Source organism: Ictalurus furcatus, chromosome 13, assembly GCF_023375685.1.
Source record: "Ictalurus furcatus strain D&B chromosome 13, Billie_1.0, whole genome shotgun sequence".
Classification (NCBI taxonomy): Eukaryota; Metazoa; Chordata; class Actinopteri; order Siluriformes; family Ictaluridae; genus Ictalurus; species Ictalurus furcatus.
This window is the reverse complement of record NC_071267.1, coordinates 22,433,725-22,458,150: the sequence shown is the minus strand read 5'-3', so window position 1 is coordinate 22,458,150 and position 24,426 is coordinate 22,433,725. Positions and strand designations below refer to the sequence as shown.

The 24,426-nt window shown below is 40.1% G+C and overlaps 1 protein-coding gene across 2 annotated transcripts in view; it reads left to right on the top strand.

The window, feature by feature from the left end:
* dock1 (dedicator of cytokinesis 1) overlaps positions 1–24,426 on the top strand; it is a 293,597-nt gene that overhangs the window by 109,638 nt on the left and 159,533 nt on the right. For both annotated transcript variants that reach the window (XM_053640698.1, XM_053640699.1), the window contains exons 25-27: positions 5,378–5,484; positions 19,128–19,255; positions 21,200–21,295. In XM_053640698.1, coding sequence (XP_053496673.1) covers positions 5,378–5,484; positions 19,128–19,255; positions 21,200–21,295 — 331 coding nt within the window. The remainder of the gene's footprint in view (positions 1–5,377; positions 5,485–19,127; positions 19,256–21,199; positions 21,296–24,426) is intronic.

Genomic DNA, 24,426 nt, shown 5'->3' with positions numbered 1-24,426 from the left:
ATCTGCTGTCATAGCTGCTTTTCCCCTCATTATGGAATTATCTTTAGCCCTTGGCTTGTCTGAGTGGCTGATTTCATCTCATTTCAGCATTCACACACACACACACACACACATGCATTTAAAAGTGTTGAGTCCCCCCTCCCCTTCCCTGTTTTAAATCACTCTCTGGTTAATCACAGTCATGTTGTCATGGAAACGCACAGCAGTGGTTGCACAGGCTAATGTGGTCCGTTAATAATCGTGTGATTATTATTGGCACACTGAGACCATGTGATCATGACAGTGTTACTCTGAGACCCGTACATGATACATAGGCTAGCGTGCTGGGCAAACCCTGACATTTATGGGTTCGTGGTGCTTTTATTAGTTACCTATTTATAAACCTTATTTCAATTATTACTTGTGGAATAACATTGGCTTGACGCATAATGAGGGGATATGACCTGGAAAGTCTTTGGCAAAATGGCAAACATATCAAGAAAGCACAAACATGATTACCTGCAATTTTTAGATGCTGTTGGATAAAACAAAAATAGGCATTACCTATAAAGAATTACCTATAAAAAATACACATGTGAGCTGTTATTCTTTAATAAATGAACAATGATTAGCTTTGACAAATTGCTGCATTATAGGTACGTAATGGTACAACAGAAAGCGTTCTCCCGACCATCCGAAGATCATTAGTTTGAATTCTGACGATTCCACAGGTATTCGTGGCTGGGAGAGCATTCTTGGCTGCTTTCAGGGTAGGAGGGATGGCATACTAGCTTTCCCCTGTCAATCAAAGCGACACTAGACTATCGGGCATGTCTGTGAGGTCATGTATGCAGAGGGCGGAGAGCACGTTCCTTCTAGCATGCTACAGTAATCGTAATAGGGAGTAATATTTTTACTTTCTGTTATAGGAAAGTAAATGAGCGCATATATGTGGAAGCGGGCGGATAGCCCTTTCTCCTATCGTGGATTATTTCTCAGAGTTTGTTATTGATCACATATTACCTTCCCCCACTATTGACTTCTAGGTAAACTAGATTCCTTTACAGTGGGTCTGTGTTGGTGAAGGAGAAATGAAAAGAGAGATGGATAGAGCAAATTTTTCTCTTGGAGAACTGACGCAAGGTTGTGTGAAAATACAGCCGTTACTGTGTACGTCTTAAGCTAGGCCTCTTCTGAAAAAGCTCTAGTGGATGAAAAATCCACACAATCATCCTTCATCCAGCTCAGTGGATTTACTGTATCTCAGACATCTGGCTGGGACTCACACTAGTTCTGATTAGGGCTTTAACCTACAGTTGCAATCAAATTTATTCAACCCCCATTGCAACCATGTTTGTCAAAATGTTTGCAATGAACAAATCAAGCTAAAGCAATTGAAATAGTTCAACACAACGAATGCTTCAAGTGGTTTCCCCAAATTCAACTGAAAATGCAACTTATAATGATTTCTCCAGTTTCAAAATTATTCAATGAATAGAATCCCTCACAACAGCACAAATATGCAAAACAGGTGTTGTCTCAAGCACACCTGATGCAAGTAATCAAGGGCTTCATTAGTTTCACCAGGTGTGTTTGAGCTGGAACACATGAAATACCTGACATGGCTAGGTGCAGAAAATTTATGAAATACCTGGACAGGGCAGAAAAAGGAAGCTATCATTGGGTGCAACCAGATTTCTGAGAAGGCACTGAGGTTTCAGTGAGCACTCTAAGGCACGTACTAAATGCAGAAGGTTTCCATGCCAGAACTCCAAGACATACACCACTACTGACCCAAAAGCACAAGAAAAGTCAGGGCAAAATCATATCAATAAGCTACAGAAGTTTTGGGGTTCTGTTCTGTGGAGCGATGAAACAAAACTGGAACTTTTCGACAGGATGGGATCAGTGGTATGTCTGGATGAAGAAGAATGAAGAAAGAACACTCTGTCCACAGTCAAGCATGGTGGTGGTTCAGAGATGCTCTGGGGCTGCTTTGCATCCTCTGGAAACCTGCAGCGTGTGGAAGGCAAGATGGATTCAGTGAAGTATCAGGAAATCCGAGGAGAAAACATCATGCCATCTGCGAAGAAGCTGAATCTTGGTTATCATTGGAAGGTCTTCCAACAGGACAGCAAGCATACCTCAAATTCCACCAAGGCTTGGTTGCAGAAGAAGTCCTGGAAGATTCTACAGGTCCATCACAGTCACCTGACTTAAACGCCATAGAAAATCTCTGGTGGGATTTGAAGAAGCCGGTCGCAGCATGCAAACCCAAGAATATTACTGAACTGGATGCCATTGCTCATGAGGAATGGACTAAGATTCCTCAGGAACGCTGCCAGAAGCTCTGCATCCTGTGTGCAGCAGGTCATAACAGCAAAAGGGAGCTCTACTAAGTACTAAAGATGCTTGCCATGAAGGGGTTGAATCATTTTGAAACTGGAGAAGTTGCATTTTCAGTTGAATTTGGGGAAACCACTTGAAGCATTTGTTGTGTTGAACTATTTCAGTTGCTTTTGTTTGATTTGTTCATTGCAAACAGCTGAAAGTCTGTACATTTTGACAATAAACCTGATTTGCACTGGAGGTTGAATCATTTTGATTGCAACTGTAAATACATTAAACATTAAGTCTAATGTATAATCAGACTCCATCTCTTAACAGACACTCCCATGCATTCACACACTTCCCCAGTAGCATGGCCTCTAAGGGGGGATTAAGTGTGTGTGTGTGTGCGGGTGTGTGTGGCTGCCCGAGGCTCTGTTGGTGTTACTCCCATGCAGGGCGCTTATAAGGCCGCATACACCGATTACGCTGGCTTATTTTCTCTCCACTGTGATTTCAGAGACAGTCGCCGAGGGACACTTGATACTCACGTACACAGACAAGCCATTAGGTTTCCTTTTATTTTAATGGAGAGCGCATGAATGATTTAGTGGTGGCAAGTTTGTTTTCCTGCAAACATTGTTACAGCAGCTAAGAGCCTCTCCAACTTTCATCATCCTTTTCCTTTTTTTTCCATCTTACTGCTAACACCTGCTGCTGGGGAAGAAGGGATACACTGTGCACTGTTATGCTGGGAGCATGGTCCAGCTGCCAGATCAGTGCTGAAACTGTGCCATGCCCAACAGTTCTCACTGTGGAGCTCTCAGTGTGTGTTTGAGTGTACAAACAGTTACAACAGGGCCATCTTAGACACATGCGCACACAAACACACACACTTAAGCCAACTCTCCTACAGGACTTGTGTTCTCTCTCTCTCTCTCTCTCTCTCTCTCGCTCTCGCTCTGTGTGTGTGTGTAGGAGTTTAATTGTTTAATCCGTTTTGGTAATCCATCTGCTAACACAATGCATCGCGTTACACATTACGACCCACTTTCACCGAAAATCCTAAAGCTTAAAGTGATTGATTGAAGGAAAACTCATAAAATAGGCATTTTAATGCTCAAAGCGGCGATTGTTGTGGAATTAAACACTCCAGGACATGCTGTTATTGGAAAATAATCAACGACAAGGTGGTGTGATGCAGTTATATTTGCCACGGCAAAGTGGATTATTGTCCAATAACAGCACGGCTCAGAGTGTTTTATTCCTCACACAACTGACAAACTCGCTTCTATTCACCGAATTTTCACTTGGAGTTATTTTTATTTTCACGACGTAAGGAAAATAATCGACGCTGGGGTGGTATGAGAGTTACTATTACCAGTTCCAAGTTGATTATTTTGCTATGACATCCTGCCCAAAGTGTTTCTTTCCTCTGACACTATAGTAATTTTCCAGCGATTACCAGTTTGGGTTTATTAATGAATGACGCATCATACTTTCTAACCATTAATTGTTATGTTATGGTTAAAGTTAAAGGATGTCTGCGAGAAAACCCTGCTCCTGTTATCATTTACATTGGTGGAATAATTGCTAAAACTGACTGCTACAACGTGCTGACACTGGAGACTCCTTCCATTTTTAAAAAATATATTTATTATTATTTTGCTTTATAAATGTCTCCTTATATATATATATATATATATATATATATATATATATATATATATATATATATATATATATATATATATATATATATCTCAATGATTCTATTCCCATATCAGTGATTACCCCATGACACCCCCCGCCATTGTTACATAACGGTTTTTGAGGAAAATATCAGTATTGTTGTTGCAGAGGCAATAATGTATGTACAGTACAATAAAAAGCACGTTACTTTAAACCTGTCATTTGAATTACAGCTAGAGCTGCTGTTCTGGGAAATGAATCCACACCTTCTGACCAATCAGATTTGAGAATTTAAGCACGGCGGTATAAATCACATTATAAGATAAGCTTGAGATCATTTTGCAATGTGAAGCATTCGTTTCTAGAAGGAAGCAGTGGAAATATCTGAAAATATATTGCGTGTGACAATATGAGAATATTCAAGATGTTTTCACTTAATCACTTTTTGCAGTGTATTATAGAGGCTTATGTGTTTTTTAAATTTTTTTTTTTTTTATACACATTCTGGACATCAGTCAACACCTGAATGTTGACATCTTTTTAAAAATTGTCCCAGGCTTGGACACATGCGGAACAGAGAATGAATTATTTTCCGCTCTTGTTATTTCTGTCATGGGCTTCTACAACATAAACACAGCAGCTATTTTTTTCACTGCTGTGGGACTGACCTCTGCATGCTCAGTGCTCTCACTATCCCTACACTCATTGGACCAGTTGATGGGTTGGAAATATATAATGCCAATATGGAAGTTGTTTTAAGAAGAAAGGTATTGCAGCGATTGTGATGTTAGTCAGCGATGCAGTCAGCTCATCTAAGAGCATCAACACAATACCACAGGAGATGAAGATTTTGACAAGTCTTAGCTGCGTGCTTGCAGGAAAAAGCCGATATGCAGTGGCAGGAATATCCCAGTCGCCTGCGAGTCAGGATATATATCAAACGTTTAAATACTCTCTTCAGACAGTTTGTTCCTTTAAATTCCTTTAGAAGCTGAATTCCAGAGCTGTCGTCATGCTATTTAAATGGAAATTATAATGCTCATCAACAATGATGATAATATTTCATAAATAAACTGTAAATCAAATGCATTATATTTAAAAATGTTATTCTGGTGGTGATGATTCTTCTTCTTTCATGCTGTCCTCATGATGTTTGAAGAATTATTAGTTTGTTGTACCCTTTTATGATTTTTATTATTTCATTATATATTACTTTTGGTAACTCACACATTTTGCCTTTTTTCATTTTATTTTTAGTTCCAAATATTTGTCTATGAACTCGGGACTTGGAAAACTACTATTTTTGCCATTCAAACAAATACCTGTATTGATGATGAGAATCATTTTTGTCGTTGTCTCCGTGTCTCTGTCTCTTCAGTAAACTGTTCAGCGAGTTCATCCTGAAGGTGCCACCAGGTCGCTTGGTCAAGCAGAAGCTCTACTGCATGATCGACATCGTCCACAGCGACCTCTTCACACATCATGGTACGCAAACACACTCTAAATCCCTCTAAAGGTCATTGAGACAGTGGAGCATGTGATGATGCTAATCATGCTAGGCATACATGCAGGCGCTTATGCATGGGCTCAGTATTTAAGGAAATGGTAGTGGGAAGTGGTAGCTCAGTGGATAAGACGTTGGACTTCTGATCGGAAGGTTGTGAGTTAGGCTGAACTTAACCCTCAACTACTCAGATGTATAAATGAGAGAATTATAAGTCGCTCTGGATAAGGACGTATGCCAAGTGCCGTAAATGTAATGCTGATTTATTGTCGTTCCCAGAGTCTTGCTGTAGTCACGTAATGGGTAACCTCCCCCCCCCCCCTCCCTTTCTGAAAGTGGAACGCTGAGGTTGGATATTGCCTGCATGTGTGTCAGTTCTTTCGTGATGCACTGTGTTTGGTGTTGTGATGGGGTTTGGGAAATGCAGAAGCCAGCAACGTGACTGCAGGTTAATAGAGTGTTGTGGGGTTAAATGCCTTCAGGGCTAAAACGCCTTCCAAAGATATTTATCTACCAAACCACCTAATATCATCATATTTTATTTCCCATATTTCTTTCGGAGCTACTAGATTTGTCTCACTGATACTACATCAAAATTCTTCAGAGGTAAACAGAACTTTTCTATTTATTTATTAATTTATTTTTTTTTATCATCGTCTAAAACTTTTTGTGTGTTTATAGTATTGAATTGTCACTAAACTGGAAATACATCCTCTTGCTCTTGTGGATTTTTTTTTATTTGTTATCTCTTTTTTTTTTTTTTTTTTTTTTTTAAGATTTGAGAGAGATTTTTGGAAGTCTCAAGATTTTATATCTCCGGGATATAAAACACTGCTGAGTCTCAATCAGAATAATTTCATTGTAAAACAGTGCAGCTTCTGGTGTTTTCTTAATATCATGTAGTCTAATAGAGCATTACAGCGTGTCCCGAAAGTCTCCATAGATACGGGATTATGTTTGCCAGCACCACGTCAGTTGTGCCTTCGCCAGTGGATACTCATGACGTCCACTTCTTCTCGGTCAGTCCGCAACACTTTGAGTCTTTTTGAATTTGTTAATAAGTTTGGCAACAGTTTTGTGTGTGACGTGCTTGCCATGTTTCCTGTTAAAGTCCATCGCAACCTTGCGACCGCGACACACGTGTGTATATACACACACACACATATATGTACGTGTATGTGTGTGTATGTGTGTATATATATATATATATATATATATATATATATATATATATATATATAAAATATGAAAGTTCCACTTACATATATTCTAGATTCATTACACATAAAGTGAAATATTTCAAGCCTGTTTTTTGTCTTGATTATGGCTTACAGCTCATGGAAGTCAAATATTTCACTTGAATAAGTCTAGAATATATGAAAGTTCCACTTTTTGAATTAAATTACGGGAAAAAATCGGACTTTTCCACGATTTTCAAATTTTTTGAGATGCACCTGGAAACATGAGCTGGAAAGCAGCACGGGAGTTTAAACTCTCCCTCGATAATAAATAACACTGGGCACAAAGCAATTACTATAGGATTCCCCAGGCAGTGTAAATCTTTAGTAGATTATTGTACACACCGTGGTCATGCCTGAGAGAGAGAGAGAGAGAGAGAGAGAGAGAGCATCCTTTTACCATAACTCACTGATAACTAGATAAATATGTCCAATTTAAAAAGGATCAACTGTAAACAAGCGGCTAAATCTCCTTTTCATTGAGTTAATCAAATGAATCTGGCACACCTGAAATATATTATCTTAAATATGAATAAAGAATGTATTTATTCAAGATGACACTATTGCTTTGTTATGACTGGAGGGGGAAAGAGCCAACACCAGTTGCTCAGTGGAAGCCTCAGGAGTTACCTGTGTGAAGGTAAGCAGGACTTGGCGATGGCGGACATTGAGAACAGACAGACAGCAGAATATCTCATTTACAAGTAAAAGTTTCAAGTACCCAGATGTGTACTGAGTGGCACTCTAGATATCTTCTAGTAAGACTAAACTGTTTATAAGTGTGACCTAGTGTATCATTTAATGCTTGTTAGATAAAATTAAAGCAGGATTTGGATTATCTGGATGTGTATCGGGTTAGTGTATCGGGTATCGGGTTCGCCTCACACCTCCAGGGTCGGGGGTTCGATTCCCACCGCTGCCCTGTGTGTGTGGAGTTTGCATGTTCTCCCTGTGCTGCGGGGGTTTCCTCCGGGTACTCCGGTTTCCTCCCCCAGACCAAAGACATGCATGGTAGGCTGATTGGCATGTCCGTAGTGTATGAATGTTTATGTGATTGTGTGCCCTGCGATGGATTGGCACCCTGTCCAGGGTGTACCCCGCCTTGTGCCCGATGCTCCCTGGTATAGACTCCAGGTTTCCTTGTGACCCTGAAAAGGATAAGTGGTATAGAAGATGGATGGATGTGTATCGGCAGACACTGGGTAGCTAGTAGTGGTTTAGTGGTAGAGCAATGGTTAAAACCTTGGACTACTAATCAGGTCATGAGCTCAAATCCCAGCTCTGCCAAGCTGCCCCTGCTGGATCCTTGAGCAAGGCCCTCAACTGCTCAGTTGTATAAATGAGGTAAATATAAGTCGCTCTGGATAAGGATGTCTGCCCAATGCCATAAGCATAATGTAAATGTAGTTGCAAGAACAATGTCGAAAAGATTAAAGATTGATGTTAGTGCTTGATTACTGTTAATGTGGATCATTACATGCTATTTTTAAAATGACAAAAGGGTGACGTTAAAGGAGGAGAAAAAATTGTAGGTGCTGCTATTTAAGAATATTTGCTTATTTTATCTTTTATGAAAACAGAATAAGCTTTCGGAGTATCGCTTACATTTCAGTTAGTGATAGCCAATCCAATTGCCTAATTGTGCTTCCATGCCGACTGTTCATGCAGTCAAACGTACCGTTGTGCTCATAAATTTACATACCCCTTGCAGTATCTGCAAAATGTTAATAATTAAAGAAAAGAGGAATCATTAAAATTGCATTTTGTGTTTTATTTAGTACTGCCCTGAATAAACTGTGGTCTTATAGTCCACAAGCCTCGATAAAATCTGAATTTAAACAAATAAACCAGTTCAAAACTTTACATATGCTTGATTCTTAATACTGTGTGTTGTTACCTGGAGGATGAACGACTGTGTTTGTTTTGTGAGAGTTGTTTATTAGTCCCTTGTTTGTCCTGAGCAGTTAAACTGCCCACTGTTCTTCAGAAAAATCCTCCAGGTCCTGCACATTCTCTGCTTTTCCAGCATCTTCTGTATATTTGACCCCTTTCCAACAGCGAAATCTTTTTAACACTGAGGACGACTGAGGGACTCACAACTATTACAAAAGGTGCAAACATTGACTGAAGGCAACTTGAGGGGGTGGGGGTGGGGGGGGGGGTAGTAAACTTTTGAACAGGTTCATTGGTGTAAATTGTTATTATTTTGCATAAAGATCTTATTTTTTTTCATTTAGTTCTGCTCTTCAGAAGCAATTTACATGTTTCCCAGAAGACAAAATAATAACAGTTTGCACCAGTCATCAAAGCAGTACAAAATGAAAACAATGCAATTTTAATGATTCCTTTATTTATTTATTTATTTATTTTTTCAGTTATTAACATTTTGCAGATTCTGCAAGGGGTATGTAAATTTACGAGCACAACTGTACTTATTTCCTTGTTTTCCCATTTTCAAAGCAAAAAAAAAACAAAACAAAAAAAAAAACAAAATCTGTGTGGAATAATATACATGGACTGAGAACCCCCCCCCCCCCCCCCCCCGAAAAAGGTTCATTGGTGTAAATGGTTATTTTTTTGCTTAAAGATCTTATTTTTTTCATTTAGTTCTGCCCTTCAGAAGCAATTTACATGTTTCCCAGAAGACAAAATAATAACAGTTTGCACCAGTCATCAATTTATGTAATTATCATGTTTTGTGGACTATATGTAATCATCTGTTATGTGAAATAGCTTATTCAGGGCAGTACAAAATAAAAACCAGACCAAACAAAATGCAGTTTTAATGATTCCTCTCTCTCTCTCTCTTTTTTTTTTTTTTTTTTTTTCTTTTTCTTTCAATTATTAACATTTTGCAGATTCTGCAAGGGGTATGTAAATTTACGAGCACAACTGTACTTGCTTTCCCATTTTCAAAGCATAAAAAAAAAAAGCTATGTATGGAACAATATACATGGACTGAGACCTACCCCCCCCCCCCCCCCCCCCCCCCCATTCAGATTTCAGGTTTGCTTGTCTTCTTAAAACCATCAGATGTGTTTGCGTAATTTCACAGATCAATATGGTTTAAAAAAAAAAAAGATGTGTTGCAGTATGTGTGGTTTTGTGTTTGGGCTGCCGTGAAACATTATATAATGAGAGAAGGACTAAGGCTGAACTCGGGTCCCTGATCTAGAATTCAGTACTACATAAAGTGAATGGTGAGTGTGTAGGGCCTGAATTGCGCTGCTGTTTTACTGGATTTACAGCATACATATGTTTTAGCTTCATAAAATGGTATCTATCCAGACCCAGAAAGCTGTTGCTATAAAACAGAGGCAGCTATGTCACATAAAACACTGCATGTTGGAGCTTTATATGCTTTTAAACCTTTTAGCCCTGCAGCTATGTGCATGTGATAATAGGAAACGGTACAGAACGGGGCGTAAAAACTTTGACGGGGCCGTGTTTAGAGTAAAATGAGATGATGGTTATGATGAAGCACATGTTCCTCGTCACAGAATACAAATATGAGGCCTTTTTATTTTTCAGCTGTATTTTTACGTGTGTTCGGATGAGATAAGTCACTCAGGTCATTTGTAGTTTGTCTTGTGGGCATGCAGCAACGACTACAACTGCTTTTCTAAAAAAAAAAAAAAGAAAGAAAGAAATTGCACAAACGCTGTATTGCTCACAGTACGTGCCTTTTTTCCACTTGTTTGTTGAGGAAAACATGACTGAAGGATTGTTCTGTCAAGAGAACTGGAGGTAGAGTGCACTGAAACCTTCCTGTTTTTATACCGCGCTTCGCCAGGAATCAGGTCGCGTTTGTTTTCATTTCCGCCGTTCTTAACAATCGTACTACTCATGCATGATTCATTCCCCAAAAATACGAAGCTTGCTTGAAGCTATCAGTAAATCGTTCAGACTACATGATCAATCAGAAGTGCTTTTTGGCTGTGCTGGTATCAGGCTGTCGCAGATCACAAAATTGCTCTCTGATGGAGAACTCGGGCCTAAAATCACGTAGGATACATGGGCTAGAACTCTAAACTCTGCCCAGACTCGCGTACACGCACCTGAATGCCACTTTCTGAATCACCGTTGCCTGATAGGGAGGAAAAACACCGGAGGCACACTCTTGCCTGTAGTCGTCATACGAGAGCGCAGGTGGTATTATTGATAGTTATTTATTTATTTAAATGCCACTAACACTCCTGTAATGTTCTGTCTTAAATGTCAGCTTAAGAGCTGTGTGCAGCAGTAGCTGGCGTAGGCTGATGACTGGTTTAGCATCGGTGCGTCAGGATGACTTCCTGTTTCCTTACGAATGCTTTTTCAAGTATTTGAATCAATTAATCATGTCACTTGTAACCTAGCATGTTACGTCTCTGCAGCAGTATTGCTTCATTTTATTTTATGTTCTTTGCATAAATTAAATAAATGTGTAATTCTTCTCGATAAATAATACTGTTTAGGGCGCTGTTACTGACCTGGATCCCGGAGAACTTGAATAGCAGCAATGTTCTCCGTCATATTGTTAAGCCTCGGTCTCAGGGTAAAATCGAATGCAACAGTGAGAACATACGGTGGCTCTGTAGGTGTAAATAGATGAACATCATTCAGCTGTAATTATCTGTAACCGCGTATCCAGTCTTGTCTTAATTAAAGCCCAGCATGCTCCATCTCAATCTCTCTCTCTCTCTCTCTCTCACTCTCTCTCGCTCGCTCTCTCTCTCTCTCACTTGCTCTCTCTCTCACTCATGCTCTCTCTCTCGCTCTCTCTCTTTCTCTCTCTCTCTCTCGCTCGCTCTCACTCTCTCACTCACTCACACTCACTTTCTCTCTCACTCACTCACTCGCTCTCTATCTCGCTTGCTCTCTCTCACTCGCTCTCTTGCTCTCACTCGCTCACTCTCTCACTCACTATCTCTCTCACTCACTCTCTCACTTTCTCTCGCTTGCTCTCGCTCGCTCGCTCGCTCTCGCTCTCACTCTCTCACTCACTCTCTCACACTCACTTTCTCTCTCACTCACTCACACTCACTTTCTCTCTCACTCACTCACTCGCTCTCTATCTCGCTTGCTCTCTCTCACTCGCTCTCTTGCTCTCACTCGCTCTCTCTCTCACTCACTATCTCTCTCACTCACTCTCTCACTTTCTCTCGCTTGCTCTCGCTCGCTCGCTCGCTCTCGCTCTCACTCTCTCACTCACTCTCTCACACTCACTTTCTCTCTCACTCACTCACTCGCTCTCTATCTCGCTTGCTCTCTCTCACTCGCTCACTCTCTCACTCACTATCTCTCTCACTCACTCTCTCACTTTCTCTCGCTTGCTCTCTCTCTCACTCATGCTCTCTCTCTCGCTCGCTCTCTCTCGCTCGCTCGCTCTCACTCTCTCACTCACTCTCTCACACTCACTTTCTCACTCACTCACTCGCTCTCTATCTTGCTTGCTCTCTCTCACTTGCTCTCTTGCTCTCACTCGCTCACTCTCTCACTCACTATCTCTCTCACTCACTCTCTCGCTTTCTCTCGCTTTCTCTCGCTCGCTTTCTCTCACTCGCTCTCTCGCTTGCTCTCGCTCTCACTCACGCACTCTCTCTCACTTTCTCACACTCACTTTCTCTCACTCACTCTCTCACCCACTCATAAAATGTGGAGTCATTTTTACAGTCTAATTATCAAAAACGTGTAACAAGATATCCGTGCTTTAGGCTAAACTAAACGGCGCGCAAGAACAAGCGCAGCAAATTCCCAAAATGCTGAAACCATTTAAAAGATGATCCAGGTGCGCTCTGTCCTGAAAATGGCTCGTTGTGCACTTTCTCTGTCGGAGTGTGAGAGCACGGAGCCGTTCGGGATGGGGGGGCTCTTTTTTTTGTAGAGCTCAGTTCTTCTGTGAAATATGATATTAAGGACAAATAGCTGTTTGGAAATGTGTGTAAGTGTATTAGTTGATGTTTGTGCTCAGTGCCGGTGTGTAAGCTTTGAGCTGTAGAGGAAGAGATAATGGTTCATAAACACGCTTAGTCTGTCAGAGTATGTTATGGTATTTGTTTGTGTGTGGAAAAGAAAGAGAGATTGGGATTGTGTGTGTGTGTGTGTGTGTGTGTGTGTGTGTGTGTGGTGTTTGCATCAGAGTTGGAGTGATGCAGTTGTAGTGTACTGTGCTCTGTTTCTATTGCATCAACTCTGGGGTAGAGTTGAGGGATATAGGACGAATTAAAAAAAAAAGTATATACAGTCACCGGGCACTTTATTAGAAACGCCTGTACATTCGTGCAATTATCCAATCAGCCGATCATGTGGATGGATAAAATCATACAGATACGGGTCAGAAGCTTCAGTTCAGTAATTCAGCAGTTCAGCAGGGGAAAGAAAAGTGACCATGGCATGGTCGTTTTGAGTATTTAAGAAACTGCTGATATTTGCGGTTTTCAAGCACAGAATTCTTTACGCAGAATGGTTGTTTCGCGCGGTTGTTTCGTGGTCAGCATCTCCGAATCTTGTCGTGCATCTCCGAATGCACAACAAGCACACTGGGTTGTATTCCTGTCAGCCAAGAGCAGGAATCTGAGGCTGCAGTGGGCTCCAAAACCGTATAGTTGAAGATTAGATAAACATTGCCTGGTCTTGTCTCATTTCTGTAAGTGTGTATCCAGTCTTGTGCGCACTCAAAATGCCCTGAGTGTCTAGGAAGACGATTTCCTTTGTTTGAAGTGTTTTCCTTTTCTTTTTGATCGCATAGCTTTGTTTTATAAAGTTAACATCAGAGAAAATGGTTTTAAACACCGACACACTTCTCAGATTGATTTTAGGTGGATGCTGCTACCTTTTGTTTCATCACTGACCGGTTAAGCAACAGGAAGTTAAGAGTGTGTGGGTTTTTTTTTTTTGTGTGAGCTCCACTTTGAAGCTTCAGAGTTGTTTGAATGTGCACTGAGCAGCGGGCGCTCTCTCTGAGATTCAGCTCACTGAGCCTGTGCTGATTTCATTAGGTTATATGAACCTCATGTGCACTGATCATATTTGCAAATGCCTTCAAGAACAGTATCACATGACCTTCAGGAACAGGAACTCAATTAAATTCCGACTTGTGATGAGCCAGCAGCACCTGCTGAGTGACCCGTACTCTGAAGAACAGTTCAATCACACGGTCCCGGTGAAATTAATCAGCTTAATTGATCATACCATGGGTAAATGCATCATTAAATACTGCTCTGTTTGTGAGTCTAGGTAGTTTTGTTTGTTTACTTGAACGTTACTTTGAGTTCCGGGTCATTGTAGTTTGTTGTTGAAACTTTTTGCTAACACACTTGTTTAGCGTCTGTGTAATCTCTGTTTGTGACCGATTGTAGCACCGAATAACCATCGAGTACCTGCACCCTGTTATTTGCACAGCTTTGCTAAGAGCATCAGGTCTATTTCCAGAAACATGATGCATTACCTCGCTGTGTTTTGACAGGAAGGAGATACTATTCAGAAAATCAATCTTACAGCAAAAAATATCTTACCAAGGCAAGACGAACGGAGATGAGAAACTGGATTGTTTATTTGTTAACACTGTAGTCCCCCGTTAAGGAGTAAAAACTTTTGTAACAGTATCCTTTATACTTTAAATCATTGTTTACTTTCCAAACCCTTATTACTCGATTCACAGCAAAGCAACAATTTAAGGAATAAAGTATGAAGAGGTGGGCTGAAAATCTGAAGTCAGTTATCACTTGCGTTATGACGGCTATAAACATTTTTTTTTTTCTTTTCTTTCTTTCTTTCTTTCTCTTGACGCTAAGAACAAACAAAAAAGGCTCGTCACGTAACTGTTACGAATCTCTGACATTGGAGACTCCTATTAATGATAATTAATCTAAAGGAAAACGCCACCATCTCACCAATTAAACATCGTTTTGTTATATAACAGCACCGTTTTTGATCTTTTCATTATTAGGCTGATTACGTGGCGCGTTCATCGTACAAGACCCTGTGAATGAGCCGTTACTATAGAAACGTATTAGAACAAGCACATTAGTATAAACCTGTCATTTAAATCACAGTTGGAACTACTGCCAGAATGTGCTTTAATAATAATAATAAAAAAAATAATAAAATCAACACCTTCTGACAAATCGGATTTTTTCTTCTTCTTTCTAACTCACCATTTTCTCTCGAATTTGATCTCTGCTAATTCCCACCCACCAGCCATATGACTGCTAATCATCAGGGAGGGCGAGGGCCAAGACTCATGAAACCAGCCAACTGTATCATTTTAAACTGCTGCTCATGCTGCATCACAAGACAAGACGCACTCGGATGAATGCGCTGCCTGCCTCCTTCCACATATCTGAGCTCACAGATGCCCATGATTGGCTAGTGCTGCTGTGATTGACCGGGGAGAGAGTATGCCATCAATTCCAGCTAGTGTGTGTGTCCAAGTTGCTGTCTTGGACTCCTGGGCACAGATGCTAACCAATCAGATTTGAGGATTCAAAAGCACTGTGGTATAAGTAAATAGAATAGTGGACAATAATAGATGCCTCCTCCCATGATCTCATTTATGGCATTTGGCAGATGCCCTTATGCCATTTATCTTTTTTTTTTTTTTTTTTTAAACAACTGAGCATTTGAGGGTTAAGGGCCTCACCCTGCAGTGACAGCTTGGTGGTGCTGGGATTTGAACTCACGACTTTCCAATCAGAAGGTCTTATCCACTGTGCTACCACTTCCCAGTGAGAGTGCCAAATCCTAGCCACTAGACCACCAGGGACAATATCATTAGTGAAGAGTGGATGGCATATGCAAAGGCACATGGAAATGGAAGCAAGAGTGACGGATGAACCAGTGACTGAAGTTTAATACCTCCTAGCACCAATGTTCCATTAGTTAGAAATATTCAAACTAGCTTTTAATAATGGGACGGGTTTTTCTTTTTCTTCCCCTCCCCCTTTTAATGCTCATGGACATGGTGAGGAGCGGCATATGGGGAAGTCCTCTATAATGAAAACCTTTATTTAAACAAACTCAAAACGAACATTCGAACAAAGGAGCACACAGCATGAGAAGAAGGCAGAAAGCTTCACAAGTCCATGTTTCAGCAGTAAAAGAGTGAGGAAATGTATGTATGCATTGTAAGATGGTAGGGATATTCACATGATCAAAATTCACAGACAGTTGGAAAATGGAGTTTTGAGCTGTGGCCAAGCACGTATAGATCGATATTAATCTGAGAGTTTAAATACTGTTTGGTGTTATAAAGTTCTATCTGACTGCTTCTTATAAAAGCAGTCTCCGATCCCATATGAAGTTGTTTTGGCTCATTTTTGAACGAAATGTCAGATACCTTGTTACACTAAGGTCACGGTTTGTTTGCTGAATGACTATATTGGGAAAACACATTAAACCCGATGCATCAGCTGTTCTCTTTCTAGCAGCACTTAATTAAAACTAATGTTGACTGAAATGTAAACGTGCTGCTAAAAGATATTACTAAATTCAGACACCGCTTGATGTAGATTCCCCCAGCATTATATCTAAAGGTTAACATGTCTTTGCTCTCTGTACCAGGATGAAGCCTTTTATTAACGGCGTTTTTTTTGTTTGTTTGTTTAGATTTTTGTCTGCAGCAGTAAACTGTATTGAAACCAGTGCAGTTTAGTGTTTTTTTTTTGTTTGTTTTTTTTTCTTTTTCTGCTGGTTCCTGTGATAATTATACTACAGAGTCAAAGAGTACTTTGACAGAGAGCTGCTCATTACGCACATCTGAAATGCAAGCATGTAGCCGTGTGAACGTCACGATATTACTCACCGTCACTGTTAGCCAGTAGAAAGCGTCCTGGAGCCGCACGTCAGAACATGGAAATAAACTCACTGTGCATGTTGTGATGTGATGGGACGGAATTTGTTCACAGAGCTTGATGGTTATCACCAGGTACTAAACATCATTGGGTTGTTTCTATTTATTCCCCGCCCCCGCTACAAAGCACATATAAACAGTAGATATTTTTTCCGTCGCAGATTCCTTTTAAAACCAGGCAACTGATCACTAAATGCACACTCATTTGCAAATAATAAAATAGATTTTTGGCAAGTATATTTTACACTGTTAATTTTGTGATGTTAAACATTCCCGTAATTTTTCTTAGAGTATTATTACATGGATTTAAAAGAATGGGGGGTGGGGGGATTGTGCAGTATAAAATATTAAAGATGTACCTTACCGTCAAAACCACTCAGTGTATTAATAAAGCTCAATTATCCAATGTCGAATCCAATCCAAGTCAAGGCGTGAAGATTTATGAATCTGTTTATAGTACAGCTCATTTTAAGAAAATGGCCAATAAACATAACTTTAGTAACCCATCAAATCATTGATCATTACTTCATCTAAAGCAATGTCTATAAATGGACTAGACAACAAGCTTTGTCTTAAATAAAAATGTGTAATGATGTTCACTTTGGAAAGATTTAAAGAAAAAAAAAAAATAGTCCATGAATTTCTAAAAATGAAAAGAAATTATTCCAGTTTGTTCCATACAGTAGTTAATAACTAAGAATAAATTAGTTAAGGAGTCAGTAGTTAAGAGATGATGGAGATGGAAAAAGTATTTGCATCAATAAATGCAGATTTCCTTTTGCATATTGTTTGAACATGGACAATGTGAGAAATTCAAGATTTTCAGTCCACTTTATATTATCTAAAACCCCAATTAACTATGACGGGCTATTCGTTCAGCAGCGGCAATCGTATAGCATCAGCTACTTGTCTGGATACGATGTTTTAATGAATTCATGAGTAAAATACATTTTTAGTGGGTTTTAAAATGTATATAGACGCATCAGTTGTATGTGAGATTCAGCATTGTTATTGCGTCTATTTGAAAATGCTTCTTTGGTGCCCTAAAGCTCTGCATCATGGTGAAATAATGGTTCAAATCACCCAGTTAAGCCAATCTATGTAATTTGTGATCATTATTTAATTTTCATTTGAAACGCTTCAGTCACAGCGAAGTGTTAGGAGGCCATCTGTTACTGTAACACTTGATGTCACTCTCGTTGTTTAACGGTATAAACTGCAATTAATCTTCAGCTGAAACAGCCAGCATCCATCATTATTTCTGTGTCAAGGTCATTTACATTTACAGACTTTGCATTTTGCTCCTGTGTTTTAATTTCTACCTGCGAGCGAAGTTTGTCTGACCCTCGTATACCTCCCAGGTCTCCTCGTTATGTGATGTGTGAGAGCATTTCGCATCCAAGCGCAGCCCCTGTCGTTTGTGTGCCATCCTCTGTGATTACAGTTCCCCAGGTCGTCAGAATGGGAGATTACTAAAGAGGCTACAGCTGCCATTATATTGCCGGGAAATGATGGATACAGTGAAATGACAGCTTGAGAGAAACGTGAGATTAATGATAGCGTGTCCTATCCCTGAGATGTTCAGAAGACAACGTGACAAATGTGTGCGAATGTATGCGGTTGTGAGTGCTGGAATTAATGGCTCAGTATGGATGCTGTGCTGCGTCCGTTAGACAGTTGGAGGCTATAATAAGGCACCACGGCCCTGCCTATTCTCGCTGTATAATGAGTTTCCATCTCCTCTGTTTTCCCACTTTCTCATTTTTTTTTTTTTCTTTTTCCTTCTTCTTGCTTCCTGTCTTCTCTCAGCTCGCATGCGTTTGTACATAATGTTCTGTTGTGGATCCCGTGTACATCGCTTAAATATGACTCGGATTTCTCTTGCTGTACCATGACCTTTTTAAATATTCAGTCTCCTTTCAGATTGCCTTGTTTGCTCTTGTTTATTAGCTAATTGTGATGGAACTCTATGAATACTATGTTTAGACAAGATCTAGACGTCTAAATTATGTTCGTTCCAGTGACGAAGTGTAAATGCAGAGCTCGTTATTGATGAAAATGCAAGATAAATCCCTTCGACCCCTTTTAACGTCATTGACTATCGGAACAGGACGTGATGCGTATACGTCCTTTCACAGGTTAGCATATCCTTTTCTCTTTCTTTGATTAGGTTGCAAGCATTTGATGCACAGTAGAGGTAGAGGATGTGCCAAAAAATATGATGATATGATTATTATACTGGATAAGTGTGTTTTGCCGGATGGGTTAGGGATTGGGATTTGGGTTAGGTTTAGGAAGAGGTTATAGGAGGAGTTGGAGCAGATTCAGCTCCACCCCTTGGAATTTTGGTATCACAGCGAATCTCCATTTCACTGAAGAGAGACCTGTGTGTGAGGACACAAACCCATGTCTTCAGCCTACAGTGAAAAATAACTGTTTGGTTTTGGTTCCTGCATGTGTGAAGGGTTTTATTAAGTCTGATGTGCTGTGCTGTAATTTTCTGTATGGGTTATAGGATGTAATATTGTGTACGTGTGTGTGTGTGTGTTTTCAGACTGCAGAGAGATCCTTCTGCCACTTATGACTGATCAGCTGAAGTTTCACTTGGAGCAGCATGAGGAGCTGGAGGCCTGCTGCCAGCTGCTCAGCAACATCCTGGAGGTGTTGTACAGGAGTGATGTGGTGCGTAACTCTGCTCTGTTCTCTCTTAACCCGCAGCACAGAGGACAGAGAAGGTCATACACACGTGAACACAAGCGCACGGTCACACACTGTTGCCACTCAGACTCACTGCTGCACTCTGCAGTTGTTAGTCTGCATTTAATTACCCAGTGTCCCCTTCTGCACCATAGAAACAGATGATTATTTTATGGGCGTCTCGCTCCATAATTCACCCCAGCTTTATGAAAATACTGAGGTTTAGTTCACTGAACTCATTACCGTGGTAGCAAACTAGCTTTATATATTTTTTTTATTTTTATAACAAGGTAGATGCATTGCTGATGCTTCTGTCTGTCCTGATTGATTTCTGTGTGTGTGTACTAGGACGTGTAAAACAATGCCATTATCTGTCTATGTTTAGTGCTCCAAGTATCTGTATCTGTGTTTGGATGTAAATTCAAAGTGGGTGTGGCCTAAACGGCTCTGTACCTATTCGATCTGAATAGCGTGTTCGTATTTGGTTACATTACTAATCTGTACATTAGAGACACCCCATGGTATACCTGATGTGCCTTTTGTGTTTCAGTTAATTTTTTTTTTCCTTCTCCGCACTTTAAAAGTAGGTTGAAAGGGTTTAAAAATAGCAGCTTTTATAATTCACATGCATCCAGGAGTTTCATTTCAAACGGATTTCCCTGCTGAGACTCGTACCAACTTCCAATTTCACACCACCGAGTGTATCTAAAGGAGGAAAATAAATAAATAAATCAACCTACACACGGAAAAAGGCCCGCTTGGCTTTACTCATACACACTGTATGTGTGCGAGTTTGTTGAACTTAATTTGTTCTTCATGCGTTTGTGTCATTAAAATCCAGTGCTCTTTTCTGCTACAGATTATATGTACGGCACGTTTTAATACAGATTATCGGATCTAATGTGAGAGATCCAAGCCTAAGCATATAGCTGTTTAAGGAAAACTCCACCTTGAAACACATGCCGCGTATCAATCCGCTTACTATCCGTCCTAAATAGTATCCGAGATGAGAGATAGTGTGTCCCAAATTGTAGTATGTTGAAAGGAGCGTCTCAGAGGTACCGGGATGGTCTACTCTCTCCGGTAGATTTTGGAAGTGTGGATCCGTGGACACTTTTTCAGCTAATATCGCCCACGACTCCTTTTTTTTTTTGTGACGGTTTGCTTCGTTGAGTTTTTGGAAAGGTGTAAAAAGAAATCAAGTGAACGGTAAATGAAATGCTATAGTGTACGTTCTATAAGGAATAATGAATGAAGAAACAGCGAAACGCAACGAGGAGTGCGTTTACGGTGACGGTGTGCGTAACTAGGCAACGACGTTCTCTTCCTTTACATGACGCGTTAGTATGTCCGAGTGCTTGCATACTTTTGCTACACACTCAAAAGTATGTACTTCTTCCTTCATAAAAAAAGAGTACATATTTTCAGTGCATAGTATAAGTATGCGAATTGAGACGCAGCAACGTTACATCTGTCTATATTGACATGTTTATGATGGTGGTGATGTGTTGGTTGAGGTTGTATTTTCATTATTCCTGTTAGAGGTTAGCAGCTGTCCACCATGATGACATCACACAGTGAGACATTGCTAGTGTAGATAAAATGGTGTAATGGGGGGAAATAGATTCTAAAAAGAAGGGATTATGGTCTAGTTTTGCTGTTCGCTCCTAAAAATAAAAGAGCAAGATTTCTTAATGAAATCTTGAGAGCTCATCAGTTACCATTTTTCAGCATCATATTAGTAATAAATCCAACATAGAAGTAGTGGAGGAAGATATATTCCTGAAGAGTTAAGAAGTGTGGGTTTAGACTATAGCCGTAGAGAGAGTTCTCTCTAGACGCGTGATTGGCAACAGTTAAGTCGTCCTCTGAAAATATCTAACTGCTGTTTGGTGATTTCTGTGTGTGTGTGTGTGTGTTTATTTCTAGGGTCCGACTCAATGGCATATTCAGATCATTATGGAGAAGTTGTTGAGGACCGTGAACAGGACCGTGATCTCACTGGGACGCGACTCTCCTCTCATTGTAAGTCCGGCTATTACTCTGTTCACAGATTAACATCGTTTTTTTCCACACGCGTGAATAAACAACCTTTTTTTTTTTCTTCTTTTTTCAATCTGCGTGATGCGGCAAGAAGTCGGCGATTTCTTTATTTCTATTGCCAAGTGTTATAGTAAATAAGTGCATTTGGTCAGCGTTTGTGTCATCACTCAAGTCAAACAGCAACCTTTGTGAAAAGCCATGAGCTAGAATTGGTTTTCTAGCAGACAGTACTGCACAGCGGTGTTTAGCAGAGTCTGATAACATTGCTATCAAGCAGAACGGAATAGCTGGTCGGTTGCTGAGCTGTGGGCTTTTGTCCGTGTGTGTCTGGAGAATCAGATCCAGAGAGCAGCAAGAAGGTCTACCAGGTTACCATAAGGCAGGCAGCCCGTGGTTCAGATGCGGACCCTGCAGAGTGTTTTAGATGACCAAACTGTAGTTATAGTTTTTTTGTTTTTTTCCTCAGTGTATGGCCATAGTTCTGATTTCTTCACATGAACCTGAGCAGATTCTCGGCTGCAGTTGCGAATTCCGCTAAAGGCAGGTCATGTGATCGGAGACTAGCTACACGGTTAAAGACATTTAGCTCAGAATTGAAGAACTAATATCCAAGGGGTGGACTTGGACCTGATCCGATGCTGCCTATATCCATAATCCTAACTGTAATCTAGGCGAGATTGTATAACACAGAACAACATCCTCATGAACAACACACTTATCCTGCCTTGTATCAACCGCTTATACTTTTGGTTCGACTCTTCCCAGGTAGGAGGAGCTGGATCAGGTCCACTCCCTGGCCTGAATTTTTGCTTCTGCATCAAGGGATAGTTGCAGAAAGGGAAGATTTGTTTTTTTTAATAAACAGACTTTCACAGATATTGTGCGATGTTCTCCTGCCATCTTTGAATTTGTCTGGCTCTTATAGTTTTACTGCGGAGTGCATCATTGGAACTCCCATGGGATCTGTAGCTAATAATGCATCATATACAGAGCTTAGTGCTTCAGCAGGCTTTTATTGTGTTTTTGTAGATATGAAGCACACACACACACACACACACACACACAAAAACTGCTGTAGTGCACTGAATTGTCAGTGTGTTATTGCTAGCAGAACTCTGGTCCCCTCTCTCTACTGCGGTCTCGTGTCAATTACAATACAAATGATTCACTGCAGAAACGCGCTCTCATCCTCTTCCCCTGTCTTGTTCCCTTGTGATCGTTTCTCTATCTCTCTCTGATGTCCACACACACACACACACTCCCTCACTCTCTCTCTGTGACTGCTTCATTAGCACTGGGGACTCAGACCTCAGTAATTATTCCAGCACACCAAAATACGTGCGTGTCTTATTACAGGTAACTTCTGGCTTCTTTAATTAACCTTAACATCAGCGTTTGTTGAAGAGCTGCAAATTGAAGTGGACTGACACTCTGAATTTTCTGTAATTTGTGCTTGGATTTGTAAGAACTGAATTTTCTTCCCTGTCAATCTTGCTTTACTTTTGTTGGCTTTTGTGTGCACGCACTTTTTCAGTTTTTATTTGATCCTCTGATGTATTGCAGCCAGGTGGCCCATTATAGAGAGGCTTTTAGTTCACTGGATATTTTATGAGCAGAAACTTCAAGTTCGTGATTGTTTTGACTTTCCTTTCTCCTCCTGTAGCCTATTTCTCATCTGGAAAAGTGTTTGCTTTTCATTTTCTTTACATTACTCTCCTCTAAATGCTTGTAGCTGTCAGTGACCCTGTATATTGGTGTATAAACGGTGACCTTTCGCGAGTGTAAATCATACTGCGTGGTGTTAAACAGTTTGAGAGTCTAAAAGTCTTGTAAATTACATCAACACGTGTGAGAGAAAGGATGAGTGGCACGTGTACACCTAGAAAGAATGAATTTTCTGTTGCTTGGTGCAGTGCTAACTGTTTAAGAGGAATGATGATGAATATTTTGTCTTTTTATATATATATATATATATATATATATATATATAAAATTGAGGTGTAGAATTGTCTATAAATAAATAATTCTTCAATTCGTGTCTGTTTTCGTTTTTTTCCAGCTCATCACATGGTCCTATGAATTCTGGATTTAATTGACACTTTATTAGTATGATTAGCACATTCTGACACTTTTTAAAACAAAACCTCACACGCAATCTTTCATGCCATTTTTAGCCTAAATAAAAGTGATAATGGATTTCTTTCACACCGTTGAATCTGTCAGCGTTGAGTTTCTTTACCGTACACACATGGGGTCTGCATTCGTGAATATTTTTATTACAAAGCTGAATTGAAAAGATTCTACTTGTACAATCAACAATTCAATCAATCAATCTCAAAGAGACGCACGCCTTCTACGGACTTATTTATTCTAAATAATTAATCTCTTATTGAGAATTGATGTTTAGTTTTTGTGTTGTATGGACATGCAGCGATTGAAAACGTTAGTCTGGAGGTTGGAGTTAGGGATGTGTTTGATGACGAAATGAACAACTCACCCGCTGTTAGTCCACCAGGGGCATCATTTCAAACATTTTCTTTAGCTCCGTTTGTTTTTCTGTTCACAAAGTGACCATGAAACGTACACATGTATCCGTTCACGCACTTATAAGCGTTTCTTGGACAGTAATGCTGCATTATTTTTAGTCGAAGAGACAATAACACGAACACTTCCATAATGTTAGCCTTTGCTAACTGGAACCGTTGTCTTGAGGAAAATTTTGGAAACGCTGACTGCGTTTACATGCACATCAATATTCCGATATTAATCTGAATTTGGCGATATCCTAATTAGTATTGAGTCACGTGAACATCGCAGTCCGATTGCCAGATTCAGATTAAGACAATATTCCGATTCCCACCCCTCTGGAATATGCCCGTTTTATTCAGGAATTTTGTTGCATGCAAACGCCTTATTCAAAAATCCACCGAAAGGAGATATATGCGCATGTTCAGTCCGAGTTTAGGTATTGTGGGTGCTAACAGATGCTTAGCTGTAGACTAGGTATTTAGGAATGGCAACTCAGGAATACTTACAACAGCTACGTATACAGGAATATTCCGATGCCTGTACGCATGTAAACGTCGTATTCGGAATACGGCTGCAACCCGGAT